The 16,496-nt window shown below is 44.4% G+C and overlaps 1 protein-coding gene across 1 annotated transcript in view; it reads left to right on the top strand.

The window, feature by feature from the left end:
• USP13 (ubiquitin specific peptidase 13) overlaps nucleotides 1-16,496 on the top strand; it is a gene marked incomplete at its 5' end in the record, with an annotated part of 116,879 nt that overhangs the window by 45,735 nt on the left and 54,648 nt on the right. Inside the window, 3 exons of the mRNA XM_079704199.1 lie at nucleotides 1,566-1,750; nucleotides 11,135-11,229; nucleotides 12,546-12,733. Coding sequence (XP_079560325.1) covers nucleotides 1,566-1,750; nucleotides 11,135-11,229; nucleotides 12,546-12,733 — 468 coding nt within the window. The remainder of the gene's footprint in view (nucleotides 1-1,565; nucleotides 1,751-11,134; nucleotides 11,230-12,545; nucleotides 12,734-16,496) is intronic.

Here is a 16,496-nt window from a genome sequence, read left to right as displayed (position 1 = left end):
GGTTAAGAATCTGCCTGCCAACGCAGGGGTCACAGGTTTGAGCCCCGGTCCGGGAAGATCCCACATGCCGTGGAGCAACTAAGCTCGTGCGTCACAGCTACTGAGCGTGTGCTCTAGAGCCCTCGAGCCACAACTGCTGAAGCTCGCATGCCTAGAGCCCGTGCTCCGCAACAAGAGAAGCCACTGTGATGAGAAGCCCACGCACCTCAATGAAGAGTAGCCCCTGCTTGCTGCAACTAGAGGAAGCCCGCACACAGCAATGAAGACCTAACACAGCCAAAATTAATTAATTAATTAATTAATTAAAAAATTAGTTAATTAAAAAACTCAAAACTTCTCTCTAGAATTATCTCTACGTTTGTAGTACACGCTGACCATGGCCAGCCCCTGCCCTGGAGCCCATCCCCACCCTAAGGCCTCCGGTTGTGAGCACCTGCAGCTTCTCTGCCTGCCCGAGCCAGGTAGGCCAGTGCACCGGACAGTCAGAAACGCTGCAGAGCCGTGCTCCCTCCTGTGCTCCTGGAACAGCCCTCAGCCAGTGACTGTGGAGTGGAGGGATGAACACCCTAGATCCCTACGCTCAGGTGGGGTAACTGTCTCCTGGAGTTCCCCAGCTGGACCGAGCCCCAGTGGCCCATGGGGTCATCTGCTTGTTCACAGTCCCTGCACTGGCTTCCTGCCCTTTCAGTCTCTCTTCCCTCACTCCCCCAGGGTGCTTCCTGGGATAGCCTTCCAAAGGAGCTGTTTGCATTCAAATCTTTGTCTCAGAGTCTGCTTCTGGGGCACCCAACTTACAAAGACGGACAATAGTCTTTGGTTGTCACATTTTGGCTGGAATGCTCTTTAGGCTCCTTTTGCACCTCCTGTAATCAGATGCCAGTGTGTTTCCAGAGGCAGGTGCTGGAGGGAAAGAGCAGGTAGATTAGGAATGTGTCCCTTCTGGTTGAACCCTGACTGTACTGCATTCCTGTTCTGTGTGGTCTTAGGGAAGGCATGGTACCTCGGGGCTTTTTCTCCCTTTGATGGTGGGGATGGTAATAATGCTGAAGAGTGTATATTAGAATTAAATGATAAAACTTCTGTAAAGCCCCTGGCACCTACCTGACATTCAACCTTCAGTTAAGTTGTTTTCCTTTCTACTTAATTTAGATTGTCAGTGTAGTAGAGTTTTGTTTAAACCAGTCTTACTGCTTGTGGCTAATGCTTTGGAACTTCAGATGTTGATACACATGGGATCTTTAATGTTTTAAGCTTACTCAGGCTCCACAGTCTCTCATGTAAGGAATTTTAAGGAAATGACCTTCCCTCCTACCCTCAGGTTCTGTGTCTTTTCTAAAGTAAAAGAACCATCTCGAAGGAGCTGGGAGGAGCTGGCCCCCATTTGGGAGGCAGGCAGGTTACTGAGTGGCCCTGCTGCTCTGGAATGGATCTCTGTTAGTCCCCTGACGGTCTCCTGTGACTGCCCCAACTGCCCCCAGCTTGAGACACTCCATTTTCTTAGATGTTAATTTTCTAATCACGCCCTGTACTCTGGCTGTGCTAACTGCTGTCTGATGATTTTACAGTGGTTGGAAGTGTGCCAGGTGTGACCTGCGAGAAAACCTCTGGTTGAATCTGACCGACGGCTCTGTGCTGTGTGGGAAGTGGTTCTTTGACAGCTCCGGGGGCAACGGGCATGCGCTGGAGCATTACAGAGACCTGGGCTACCCTCTAGCTGTGAAACTGGGAACCATCACTCCTGACGGGGCAGGTGAGTGTGCCTTTACCAACTTGGGAACTTACAGTGGCTCCCTCTTAGATTTAACCAGTGCCTTAATCTCTGGGGTTGGAGGGCATAACCTCTGGACTCAGCCCAGGTTCGAATCCTCATTCTGCGTCTTGTTAGCTGTGAGATCTTGGGTGAGTTTTCAAATCCTTCTAAGCTCAGGTTCCTCATCTTGAGGATAATCACAGTACCTCCCTCATAGGTTTGTTAAGGTGCATAAGCATTTAGCCCAGTGCACACCGTAAGGTCATGATAAAGGTTTGCTGCTTTTGTTAGTATCTTTCTGAATATCTCTTGGCTAAGAGGACAGATGCAGGAACCTGGACTTGTGAAGTGAGTGTGCATAATCAAACCCACCATTAGAATAGTAGGGGGAAGGCCTAGAATTCATTATGGGGATTAGTATCATTTTAGGTACACATGGATTCATTATGGAGAAGATGGATTTTAAAGATACTGTGTGTTCAGAGCCCCTGACATCAGCAGGCAGTGACGGTGTCCAGTGCAGCAAAGGGTTAGAAGTCGTTCCTACTTGTACTGTCAACTTCAGAACTGGTTTTCTTCGTGCTCTCACACTGTATGTTAGCTTTTGGCTATGTTTGTACAGTTAATTCCTTCTATCATTTGGTGAGGGAAAAGGGAAATTACATCAGGGTTAATAATGAGAAACTTAAATACTGAGCAGTGGCCATAAGAACCCATCATCTCAGCATCACTGAAAACACTTATGAAACACAGACCTGCACCCACACCCAGGTCAGTTTCTCCATCTGTGCAGGTTTTAATCTTTATCTCTTCTTTAAGGTAAGATGATTTTTTTAGGAAAAATATAAAGACATTTGGCTTTTCTTCTCTGCTATCTTTCTCTGACTGAATTAGCCAGCTTCAAAGTTAATTAGTGAGGATGTTTTCACTGAATGTGGTACACTCTTTGTCATCCATGCCCTCTCCATCAAACTAGTTTCATTTATCTATTTTATAATTGAGGGCTGGCAGTTAGGTCATGTCAAGATTCTTTTGATTCACCTTTTGGGTAAACTTCCAAAGTTTAGTGGACTTCTTTTAACTCATTAGAGAAAAGTAGCTGCAAGAGTCTCAGGTGCTGGTGCCAGACATTTTCCCCTCAAATAAATAAACCGCTACACAGCCAGGTTGAATCCTAAGCCTTCCAGGATCTGAAGAGGAAATTCAGGACATGCAGTTGGATTCAGGGTTACAGCAAAGTGCTTACAGGTCATTGCTCTGTTGAATGACTGCTGTATATGGTAACCATCATTGTTCTTGTAAGGCCTATAAAGAGAAAGAAGAGTTCGTAATGTAGGCATTCTATTGGGTACAATTGGGATAATTCAGATGTTTCTACTTTTAGTGCTATCTTATGCTGAGCCTTTTTTAAAAATTGGAGTACAGTTGATTTACATACAGTGTTGTGTTAGTTTCAGGTATACAGCAAAATGATTCACTTATACATATGTATATTCTTTTTCAGATCCTTTTCTATTATAGGTTATTACAAGATATTGAATATAGTTCCCTGTGCTATATAGTATGTTCTTGTTGTTTATCTATTTTATATATAGTAGTGTGTATCTGTTAATCCCAAACTTCTAAATTATCCCCCTCCCTATTTTCCCTTTGGTAACCATAAGTTTGTTTTCTATGTCTATGAGTCTGTTTCTGTTTTGAAAATAAGTTCATTTGTATCATCTTTTTAGATTCCTCCTATAAGTGATGTCATATGATATTTGTCTTTCTCTGTCTGACTTACTTCACATAGTATGATAATCTCTAGATCAATCCATGTTACTGCAAATGGCAATATTTTATTCTTTTTCATGGCTGAGTAATATTATGTAGCGTTTGATAAGACCAGTTATCAGAAGTCCAGCTCTCAGAACATCCTGTTCAAGACAACAATTATTTGTATATGGGGATTTGTTCTAAAATTTTGCTTGAGCTATGTCTTTTTCATCTTTAAGTTCCAAACAAAATCTTATGCATGTAGGCATGGATACTTTGATTAAATGAACCAGCTGGTCTATACGTACTTAAATAATTATATTCTATTTAAATGTATGCTAGTAGTAAAGGCAAGGATTATTATTCTCTATGCATATTTTTTTAAAAAAAATATTTATTTATTTATTTATTTTTGGCTGTGTCGGATCTTAGTTGTAGCATGTGGGATCTTTCCTCGTGGTGTGTGGGCTTCTCTCTAGTTGTGGTTCACAGGCTCCAGAGCGCACGGGCTCAGTAGTTCTGGTGCGTGGGCTCAGTAGTTGTGGCTCGTGGACTCAGTAGTTGTGGTGCGCAAATTACTCTTCATGTAATTGAGAGTATTTGAATAAATACTCTTTTTTCAACCATGGAAAGCATAAAACACTGGCAAAAGCAATGTAGACTGTGCACCTGTGATGAGGGTTCTTAAACTCACTTAGCTGAGGCAATGTTCACTTTTTTTTTTAATGACTATTTTTTTAAAATTATTTTTTTAAATTATTTTTTTGGCTGTGTTGGGTCTTTGTTGCTGTGCGTGGGCTTTCTCTAGTTGTGGCGAGTGGGAGCTACTCTTCGTTGCAGTATGCGGGCTTCTCATCGTGGTGGCTTCTTTCGTTGCGGAGCATGGGCTCTAGGCGTGCGGGCTTCAGTAGTTGCAGTGCATGGGTTCAGTAGTTGTGGCTCATGGGCTTAGTTGCTCCGTGGCATGTGGGATCTTCCCGGACCAGGGCTCGAACCAGTGTCCCCTGCATTGGCAGGCGGATTCTTAACCACTGCTCCACCAGGGAAGCCAATGTTCACTTTTTGACAATAGATCAGTATTTGATTCCGGCTTATCTTGTGCAGAGTTGGTTTTAATGCAAGTAATTATTTTCAGTCTAATTATCATTACATATTAGTTTATGGGATGCATCAATTCTATTTTCATTTCTTTTAAATCTGTTTAATAGATTGCTAGTTGTAGCTTATTGTTTATTTAAAAGCCAAATAAGTTAATGAAAAATGTATAAAGTTTCCATAAATGTCTGATGATGGGCCTTGTGGATGTTGAGGCCCAGGAGGGCAGGGTGCCCTCTGTCTGGGGGTGGGGTGGCCCCCTCCTGATGATGGTACCACTGGTGACGGTCCATTTTCCATACTTGCTAGGCTCACTGAGGCTAATTCAACTCACAAGAGACAAAGTGTTAAAGTCGGGGTGTTTAGTTTTTAGTTTCTAGTGAGAACCACAACCACCTGTAAGTGGGTTGTTTATGTCAACTCGACCAGTACGTTCCCTCCCTCTGGGAAGCTGAATTATATTTAGAATATTGCTTAGTGAACATGGAATCCAAACAGGTTGTGAACTCAGATATTTAATGGTCATGTGATCCAATTGTCCTGGTTTCCTTCTCCCCAGTAAGGACATACCTGCTCAGTGAGAAACTCCTACTCATCTTGAGGTCTCAGCCTAGAATTAATTCTTCCAGGAAGCCTTGATCCCTCCAGGCTAGGCCATTGTGGTGGCTGGGTAATAAAAGTGGGCCCCATATCGAATTCCACTCTGGGTTCCATGGGTACAGCAGCAAACAAAATAAGAAACAGATCACCATACAAGCAAACAAAAAGCTTTCCTCTGTGGGAGGAGACATTCGTTTGGCAGAGCAAGGTTGAGGTTCTTGGTGGGAAAGGAATGAAGAGGGTTGGAGGCAAGAGAAGATGTGTTTTTCTTTCATCATAAAAATTAGTTTACCTAAGAAGAATCCTCAAAGCCTTGGTGATTACAGGAGAGTCTTCCTGTAATGCCCATGGCAGCAGTGAAATTGCCTATCCCACTGGCCCCTGCACCAGCTCAGCAGCATCTGAAGGTGATTTTTTTTTTTTTTCTGTTTTCCATCCTTTATTGAAAGGTCCCACATCCTCAGAGACAGGCAAACCAGATGCCAGACAGGTCCCCCAAATATAGCAGGAGGCCTGAAAGGGGAGAGGAATGACTTATGATCACACCACACCTCCCTGGAAACAGAAACCCATCACAGACGGACAGACAGACGGGGCCAGGACAGGGGAGACCTTACCTCCCTCTAGGTTCTCTCCCCTTTGCTCCTACTTGAAAAGAAAGTCAAACACCGACTACGCGGCACCCCAGCCCCCCACGCATCCTAGCAGCGTTTGTGCACACCCCACCCCCGACCCCCGCAAGGGGCAGCACCGAGGCAGCTTCCCGTCGCTCTCCTTGACTTCGGTTCGCTCCTGGCAGCTCCGTGCCCTCTTCCTTCCTCCCTCAGCCTCCAGCCCAGTTACCCTTACATCTTCTATCACCTACTCGGACCTTCTCTGTGGTCTCTAGGGCCTCCTGCCCCAGGGCTTCTGGGGAAGCAGCATCTCCTCCCAGCGAGGGGCTCCGCCAGGCCCTCTCTGCCCAAGATGTGGGGCTCACACGGCCTCCCCACTCTCCTTGAGGTCAGGGGCTGAGCGCTGCCGTCTCAGCCGCGGGGGGCGTAGTGTATGGGGGGTAGCAGGGCCCTGGGGGCCTCTGGGCTGGGTATGGTTGGGGCTGCTGGGGATAATAGTTGTGCTTTCTGGGCTGGAAGTGCTGGGGTTCGGACTGTGCAGAACCCCCTCCCCGGGATCGGCCCCCTCCGTCTAGGGAATTCCTGCGGGGACAGTGGGACCTGCGGGGACTTGGGGGCCTGCGGGCAGGGGTGGCCGGAGAGGGGGTGAGCTCCTCGGGGGGCGGGGGTGGCGCTGGGGACTTCCCGGCCCCCGCCCCCGGCCAGGACTCTCGGTGCTGGGGGTTGCTCTTGAAGGGGAAGCGTAACTTGCAGTCTTGAGGGGGCACGAATCGGTCGGGGGGGGTCTGCGCAGCCCCCCGCCCCGGCCACCGGAGCCCTGCAGTCCCTGCAGCCGCAGCTGCTCCTGCTTGAGCCAGCGAAGGCGCCCCCGACGGAAGGCGGGGTCCTCCTCCATCAGCCTCGACACTCGCTACCAGCTTGACAGGGGTGGCGAGGAGGGCCACGCGGGAGGTGCTCGGTCACGGGGGGCTTCCTGCTCCGCTGCCTCAGACCCTTGGGGCTGGGCCCACGTGGCCTCACCGGCTTCTTCATTCTCATCCTCGTGATCCTGGGTCAGGGGGATGACCCTCTCCATGCGAAGCATGCGGTCCCTCAGGGCCTGCAGCTCGCGGTCCTTGCTGCTGTTCTGCAGCTTCACCTCCTGCAGGATCCCCGTCAGCTTGTCGATATGAGCCCGGAGGTCCTCCACCTCTGCGCCATGGGCTCCCTCCTCACTGCTGCCTGAAGGTGATTTTTCTTCTTTGGTCATCTTCACCCCTGACCTGGGTATCAGCTCAAGGATTTGGATCAAGGAATTGACTACTTCATTTTAGTTTTGACCTGGTTTGTGCCCCTCTGTGTGCCTCTGTGCTGCTCCACTGTGGCGCTTTTCATGAGATCCTGTTGCTGTGTCTAATGGTGGTCACCTGGACCGGCAGGGCCTGAGCGCCACATTTGTTGTTTACTATTCTGTCTCATCTAGCATAGCCCCTCACACATAGTACGTGCTCAGTAAATATTTGTGTTGTAAACAGATGGAGGAAGACAGACACACCGATAAAGTTTTCTCCTCTGATTTACCTTTTTTTCTTTTTCTTCTTTTTTTCTATTTTATGGACATCTTTTTCCTCTTAATTGTTTTCCTTTCCTGACCACAGTCTAGGTTCTGTCTGGCCTGGCAGTTATACTGTCTAAGGTGATGGTATATACCTCTGCCCTCATTCATTTTGTGTTTGGGTTTCTAGATTAATAGCTGGAGCATTCTGTTATTTCTGTTCTTTTCCTGTCTGTGGCAGATGCTCTATAGGCATGCAAATATAAACTCATGGTGGAGAGATGCAGTTTGGGTGAATGGATCATACATACTCTGGAGAGATCCTTTCTTCTCTGGCTTGTGACTTGGTGTTTGACCAAGAGTTCTGGGTTTTTGTTTTTTTTGTTTTCCCATTTGAGCTGTGATGGATGATAGAGCAGTGAAGCCAGCTTCTCTGGTTTCTTTAATCTTTCTAAACACCAGATCTTATTGAGGTACATCTCTACCTCTCTCTCCTTCTGCTTTCCTGTGTGGGTATCTGAGGGCAGAATTTGGACTTCTGCCATTTTCTGGGGCTTAGGAAAGAGAGCCCAAAGTCACATGAGTAAACCATAGCCAAGAAGACACCTGTTGAGGTCCTTTATACTAAACCAGCATTCTTATAAGACTATTTGAAATAATAAAGTTTAAACTTGTGAGGACAGGGACCCTACTTGTCTTATTTAATATTAAATCCTCAGTATCTGTATATATTTGGTGTTCAGTAAGTATTTGTTGAATACAGTGAATGAATCAATAAATGAATGAATGAGTGAGTGAGTGAATCCCTGTGGGTGAACAAGGATGACCAGTGGTACACTAGTCCTAATAGTATACCACCATACAGAAACATTTTAATCTTTGGCAATTACTTATAAAGCATTATTTTCAATCAAAATATAATAAATTTGGGAAAAAAAGAAAAGCAAAAAACCAAAAAGAAACCTTCCCATTCAGAGAAAAGAAATTATTACCATTTTTATGTAAATTCCTTACAGATTCTCAGTCTTTAAGTCTTAGTCTTAGACTTAGACTCAGTCTCAGTCTTAGTCTCCATTTCTATCCTCTAACCTTTTCCTTAGTTTTGGAACTTAATGCACATACTGTTTTCTAACATGCTTATCACATCAATGAGTTATTCATTCTCTAAACCTTTTCTTTTATCTTTTCCCTTCTGCAGGTCTCTCCATGCTCTCCATGGCTTAATTTGTCATTTAACTTAAATGAAACAATGACTGGTTTCCTTCTAAAGTAAACGTAGTTACTCATGAAACTCTGCTTGGACTATTCCTAGGAGGATCTTTCTGTGAGCTTCCTAACTGTGTGTCTTGGCTCCAAGCTTTTAAGTCAAGGAAGGGGTCAGCAGGGTAATACTTGTCAGGCAATGCTTACTTGCTACAATAGTTTCTGAGCTAAGACTTGACTTTGCTAAGCAGAAGTTGGAAATAAAGTGAATTTCCCAATGAAAAATGTGTAAGGATTTGCAGCCCCTGAGTCTATTTCAAATTTTTTTTCTATGACTACATGTCATTTTTAAATTCTTCATGATTGCCAAGTTTAAGGATCACAGTTCATTTTTAGATTTCTTGTGTGTTACTCACTAAACTGTTTTTGTTATTGGTGTAAGAAGTAACTGTTGTGTCTGACCAAATCATGTTATATTTTTGGAGCAGTTAATGACTGGAGATAGGAAATGTTAATTTCTCATTAGGCTGGAGCCTAATGGCTTAAGAACCATAGAGTTCTATGTGATTTTCACTTATTTCGAAATTCTAGACCCATGCCAATGGTGCATTTCTAGCAATCTTATTATTTTCTCTTGGAGCTCTGATAATTAGAGGCTTAGAGGCTTAAAGTCTTAAGTCTTCAAAACTGTCTCACTAGTTAATAATAACCAAAGATAAGTGCCTGGGGAGTGTCATTTTCACCTCAGCCAATATTTGAGTGGTATTTTGGTGTCATGTGTCATAGATTAAAAATATTGTTGATGTATTTGTTTTAAGTTATTAGTTCAAAGATTTTTTTTTGTATTTAAACATTTTGGAAATTTTTTCTTAATTGGGCTGGGGATTTTGTCTTTTGTTTTTGCTTTTGAGAGCACTGAATTATATTTAAAAAAGGAATATTGATGAAGGCTGCTATTCACAAGTTAAAATGGGCCCCTAAAGGAAGAGGAATAGAAGAGAAAGCTATACAATGTTTAATCTATTAATAATAGAAAGAGTGGCTTTTTTGGGGTGGCAGTGAGTCTCTGTGTATCTGGGTTTGGGTCAGAGGGTCACCATTGTTTCTATATGTATTACTTTTTGTTCTACTCCTGGTATTGTTCCAAAGAGCAAGAAACTCCTTGAACAGTCTATCTTTTACTGTCCTAAAGAATAATATCTTTATATCTATTTTCAGAGTTTGTTTTTCAAATTTAGAAGTGAAGAAGTTGTGGTTTTTGACTCTCTGTTCCTGTTAAGGGCCTAGGATGGTGCTTCACTGAGCCTCTTGGTCTCCTGAGAGATCTGAGGAAATAGTCTAGTGCAGAGGAAAAAGGACTGGGCCGGGAGTCAGAATACCTGGGTTCTGGGCCATGTGTGGGGTTTGAGGCAAATGATTTAACTTTTCTAACCCTCATTTCCTGACCTGCAAAATAGGCCTGAAAATGTTTCCCTCTCCTGCATTGCACTGCCCTATGATGACAGATAAGGCAGCAGTTTGGATAGCTTTTGAAAACGCTAGGCAGTGCTTCTCAGACTTTGCTGTGCACGTGGAGATCTTGTTAAAATTCAGATTCTCATTCAGTAGGTTTGGGGTTGGGCCCGAGATTCTGCATTTCTCACAAGCTCCCAGGTAATGCTGCTGCTTTGAATCATACCGCAAGAAGCCAGGTGCGGTCTAAAGCCTTATGTTGTCAAGAGGGATATTGAGGGTCCTGAGGAGAGAACCCTCCCCTGCCACCCCCAAACACACAACTTCCCAACACCGGTGTGCCGTGAGTGGGTTACGGACGAGGCCAACATGCTGATCCCTCAGGTCCTGGGGCGGGTGGAGCCTCCTGAGTTACCCCACTGTGCTAAATACATCATCATCTTCTTCTGTGTGCTGTAGGGTGGACGCATTTGGGAAGCACAGTAGTCTTCACAGATCCCTCACCAGCTCTGTGCGGTGTGGACACTGAAGTAGGGAAGAGGGGATGAGGGGGCAGGTGGAGGTGGAGGGTCATGAGGTGGTAGGTCTGGGACTACCAGAGACACTATAGAGGGTTCCACAGGCAGAATTTTGTTTTGTCCTGGACCTCACACTGCGGTCCAGCCATTCGGCAGCCCCGAGGGCCTGTGTGTTCTCTGTTCCTCACAGGTTCTCCCTGCGTGGGCAGACGGCATGGCTGTTTCATCCATCACCCTTCCCTCCTCCCAAACTTATATCTATGCCACTGGGGGGTTCGGGTTAGAACAATCCGTGTTAGGCATTTGTATTTGTCTAATTTTAAATTATTTTAACTTTAGACACTGTTCTTTTTTTCTTGTTTCAGCAACCTTTTTAAAATTACTTTCTGAAATGTCAGAAGAATTGATATTATGGGTATATTTACAAAAATACCTATTTATTATGCTTATTTTTTATCATCTGTCTTCCCCCCAGTTGAAACTCACAAGAGATTTTTGTTTTGTTCATTGCTATATCCCAAGCCCAGGGCATAGTAGGAGCTCAGTAAATATGTGTTGATTATTGAATGACTTGATTACAGATCGCAGTGCTTATTTTCTCTTCACCTTCTAGATGTTTATTCTTTCCAAGAAGAGGAACCTGTTTTGGATCCTCATTTGGCCAAGCACTTAGCGCATTTTGGAATTGATATGCTTCATATGCATGGGGTAAGAAAGGTCTCCTTTTGTCTCTATTCCCACTTTGCGGGGAAACTGTTTGGTTTATTTATATATTCCTATCACACAGATCTTCATTTTATAGGTTTTAGGTTTTAATGTTTGCATTTACTTCTTGAACTTAATTAGCATTTTCTTTTGGTTATCAGCTTATATTTTTTATTTTTATTTTATAGTGAAAATGGCACCTCATCCAGTACCATTTTGTTTTAGTTGGAGTTTACTTGCAAAATTTCTGTCTCCTTTGATGGAGAGTTGCGTGAATCACTCTTTGTTCACTAAAGGGAGAAGGTACAGGGAGATGACCTTTAAAATAATCTGTGACCAACATCACTTTAATTGATTACAGGAAGGGAAGCAGAGCTCCTGGGGCAGGGGTGGAAAGAATAAGCTAACAGATTATTGTTGATGGAAACGCTTTGCCTCATTTCATATTGTGTTTTCAGGCTGGTATCGTGACTGTGTAATATTTGTCCCTATGAGGAGCTGGTTAACTGTGCGTGTTTTGCTTTAGCCCATGTCATCTCCCTCTCCTCATGTTCTCCTCTCTTAACTCCTCTTTCTCACTCATGTCACTTTTTTTTTTTTTTTTTTTTTGCGGTACGCGGGCCTCTCACTGTTGTGGCCTCTCCCATTGCGGAGCACAGGCTCTGGACACGCAGGCTCAGCGGCCATGGCTCATGGGCCCAGCCACTCCGTAGCATGCGGGATCTTCCCGGACCGGGGCACGAACCCGTGTCCCTTGCATCGGCAGGCGGACTCTCAACCACTGCGCCACCAGGGAAGCCCACTCATGTCACTTTTTAATTTGTTTTCTGTGCTCTTCTTTAAACTTCCCTCCCATGTTGAGCTTCTCCCGAACCCCATGGTTTTTATTCCACTTTCTTCTCCAACTTCCTTGCTTTTTGTTTGCTGTGTTACATTGTATCTGCCCTTGAGATTATTCTACTTGCTTCTTTTTTTTGATTCCTATTTGTCTTCTTCCTCCTCCTATCTCCTTTCCTCCCAGTCTCTGACTCTTTTATTTTAAAATCTTTTAAATGCAGGTTTTTTTTAAATTGTGGAGAGATACAGCTAATGTAAAATTTACTGTTTTAACCATTTTTTAAGTGTACAGTTCTGTGGCATTAAGTTCGTCTTGTGCAACCATCACCATGTCAGTCTTTTTTTAATGAGGTTGTTTATTTCTCTGTTTAACTGGGGAAGAAAGGTAGAAACATCTATTGCTGTTAGAAATAATTGGTGGGACATGATGTTTGAATGATAATCATTGTTAAAGTTGTATTTCTTCAATGACGTTGCCCCAGACAGAGAACGGGCTCCAGGACAATGAAAGCAAGCCGCGGATCAGCGAGTGGGAGGTGATCCAGGAGACAGGGACGAAGCTGAAGCCCATGTACGGCCCCGGATACACGGGTCTCAAGAACCTGGGCAACAGTTGCTATCTCAGCTCTGTGATGCAGGCCATCTTCAGCATCCCGGAATTCCAGAGAGCGTAAGTGTCCCGTATAGACCAGGGTGCACAGCCTACCCTGCATCCCCTCCGCGTCCAGTCAGGCAGTGTGTGCTGAGGAAGCCCTTCACCATCTGTGCTGTGACTTCCCTCATGAAGCTGGGTGAGAACACTTGTCAAGTGTTATGGGGATCAGGTGAGATAAGAAGAGCTTTGTAAACTGAAAAACCTCCTACAGGGATTTGTCATATTAATAATGGCTTCCATTTTCAGACCAATACCCTCTATGCCAAGAAAGTAATAATCATTAAGCTTCACAGCAAAACTGCCACATCTCTTCCTATAGATGTGCTAGGAGAGGTTAGGTTCGGTGATCTGGTTGGTCAGTGGTGAGTGAGTGGAGCTTCTAAGAAGATTTAAGCTTGTCTTTTTTTGCTGCTCAAAATGTGGTTTGTAGATGGTGCTGGTCCTTGGACTGCTGGATGTGGATCCGAAATGAGACAGGTATGGAAATTGAGAGTGAGCATTCAGAAATTGTGGTAGGCCTTTGACGTTGCTGTTTTTTATAAGTGGCATTTCATTTTTTCAGTACAGTTGACCCTTGAACAACATGGGTGTGAACTGCATGGGTCCACTTATATGTGGGTTTTTTCAATAAATACGTACTACCATACTACAGGATCTGTGGTTGGTTGAAACCATGGATAAGGAGGAACTGCGAATGCAAAGGGCTGACTGTAAAGTTATGCATGGAATTCCGATTGTGCCGAGGGCTGGTGCCCCTGACTCCCGTGCTGTTCAGGGGTCAACTATAATTTATTTTTATTGTTTGTTTGTTTTTTTTTTTTTTTTTTTGCGGTACGCGGGCCTCTCACCGTTGTGGCCTCTCCCGTTGTGGAGCACAGGCTCCGGACGCGCAGGCTCAGCGGCCATGGCTCACGGGCCCAGCCGCTCCGTGGCATGTGGGATCTTCCCGGACTGGGGCACGAACCCATGTCCGCTGCATCGGCAGGCGGACTCTCAACCACTGCGCCACCAGGGAAGCCCTTTATTGTATTTTTAAAGGTAGCATATATATGAGTTGAAATCAACAAACTAGCTGGCCCTTCACCACAAGTAATTGGGAGGCACTGATTTACGGTGCTTCCCAACCGTACATGTTCAGGCTGCCTGCTTCCTCCCTTGCTGAGGGGCAGAGGGACTGTGTCTCTGGCCCTTTTCTTCCTTCGACTGTGCTTAGGACAGGGAGCCACAGAGACTGGTAGCTGCAGCTCATGGGCAGCCACTGCCTCAGTTTAGGAAATAATCTCTAGTGTTTCCCAGAGCAGGTAGGATTTGACCTTGGTTCAAGTATGGAAGAGGACACACATGTGCTAAGACAGAATGACGGGAAGATAGCACACTAGGGACAGCACAGGGCAATTTTTAACCCACGTGGAGTTGAATGCTAATGATTTTAAAGGTAGTTAATAAAAGTATATCAGATGTCCTTTTCATTCCTCTCTTGGTATTTGAAGTCTTACCTCTTCATACTGTTCCTGGCTTTGGAAATTTATGGTCAGTTTTCCATGTCAGGTTTTAATTTTTTCCATCCAGCCAATAAAGAGTGGGTTCTGCTCTGCTCAGCAGTGTGCTGGGTATGGGGGGTTCAGTGGTAATCAAAAGGACCTGGTGCCCAGCCCCAGTTGGGGAAACAGACATTAAATAAATGTAGACCGTCCCCAACTTATGATGATTCGACTTAAGATCTTTTGACTTCAAGATGGTACAAAAGTGATATGTGTTCAGTAGAAACTGTACCTCGAATTTTGAATTTTGCTCTTTTCCCGGGCTAGCGACAGGAGGTGCATACCCTCCTGTGATGCTGGGCAGGACAGCAGCCATAGCAGGCAGTCACGCGACCCTGAGGGTAAACAACTGATATGCTTACAACCATTCTGTACCCAGACAGCCTTTCTGTTTTCCACTTTCAGTACAGTATTCAATAAACTAGATTGGATAGTCAACACTTTATTATCGAATAGACTTTGTGCTAGATGATTTTGCCCAACTGTAGGCTAATGTAAGTGTTCTGAGCATAGTTAAGGTGTGCTAGACTAAGCTTCAATGTTTGATAGGTTAGGTATTGTAAATGCATTTTCAATGTATGATATCATCAACTTATGATGGGTTTATTGGGATGTAACCCCATCCTTTGCTGAGGAGTATCTGTAATCATAAGAACAACTGCATGGTTATAAATATGGTAAATTCCATGAAGGAAAAGGGAAGGAGGTGGTCAGGGAGGATCTCTTTGAAGAAGGGACGCACAAAGGGATACTCACCTTGACTGATGTGCAGGGGGAGTGTAGATAGGGTTTTGGAGAAAAGGAGGAGCAAGTTTGAAGCTCTGAGATGCGAAAACCTTTTCAGAGATACGCATCATGCGTTGTATTATTTTTATAAAGTCTTACCCATGTCTCATAGCTGTATTATCATTTGATTTGGAAACAGTGTAGCTTCATCTTATCTGTCTCATGCTCCAAGATTTTTTTTTTAAACTATTGAGGGAAAGTCCTTATGGTAGGTGTTGTATAATTATTATTTCTTTTAAACTAGAATGGAAGACACATATTCTTTTGTTACAAAGCGCAACAAAAGTTTTAGTGCTTTACAGCCTACAGTTTTTGAAAATATTTTCTACACTTCAAAGTTTGATGAACAGTTAACTTTCTGAATTTTTTCTTCAATGAAAAAATGTACCTCAGGGCTTCCCTGGTGGCACAGTGGTTGAGAGTCCACCTGCCGATGCAGGGGCCGCGGGTTCGTGCCCTGGTCCGGGAAGATCCCGCATGCTGCGGAGTGGCTGGGCCCGTGAGCCATGGCCGCTGAGCCTGTGCGTCCGGAGCCTGTGCTCTGCAGCGGGAGAGGCCACAACAGTGAGAGGCCCGCGTACGGCAAAAAAAAAAAAATGTACCTCATGTCTATAATTTGGAATTAAGATTTGAATCTCTCGCCTGGTCTTGTTTCAAGGGTTGTAGAATTTTGTAGTATCTAACATTTTGTATTCTATTTCCTAAACATTTACTGTATATATTAGAACATGAGCAACTTATTTTTCATACTTGTCCTCGGTCTTTTGGTTCTTTTACCGAATATCACTGGGTTGAAGTACTTGCTCTTCAAACTCCTTTTTCCCCAGTGGGACTAACTCAGTGGAGTTACGTCCAGGACTGGTATCTCCATTTTGTAAGTAGAAAGAGTGACTCACAGAGAGATTAAATGACTTATGCACAACCACGGTGTAATTCGGGAACATCAGCTGGACTCCTGGATACCCTGCCTGCCACTTGAACCCAGTTTACATTTCAAAATAATTCCAATGAGGAGCAAATCTAAATAAACTGGTGTACGAATTGAATGACAACGAAGATGGATTGTCAGATAGCAAAACTTTTTTGCTTTGAAAACCACTAGATTACAAATTGAAGCTATAAGTATTGATACTTTAAAAAATTATCCAGCATTACTGCTGCCTTTTAAATTTTTTTAAAATTTAAAATTTTTATTTATTTATTTTTTATTTTTGGTTGCATTGGGTCTTCGTTGCTGCGCGTGGGCCTTCTCTAGTTGCAGCGAACGGCGGCTACTCTTTGTTGCCGGTGCAGAAGCTTCTCATTGCGGTGGCTTCCCTTGTTGCGGAGCATGGGCTCTAGGCACGCGGGCTTCAGTATTTGTGGCTCGTGGGCTCTAGGGTGCAGGCTCAGTAGTTGTGACGCACGGGCTTAGTTGCTCCGCGGCATGTGGGATCTTCCCAGACCAGGGC

Source organism: Hyperoodon ampullatus, assembly GCF_949752795.1.
Source record: "Hyperoodon ampullatus genome assembly, chromosome: 5".
NCBI classification, from domain to species: Eukaryota; Metazoa; Chordata; class Mammalia; order Artiodactyla; family Ziphiidae; genus Hyperoodon; species Hyperoodon ampullatus.
This window is presented reverse-complemented; position numbering and strand designations above follow the sequence as displayed.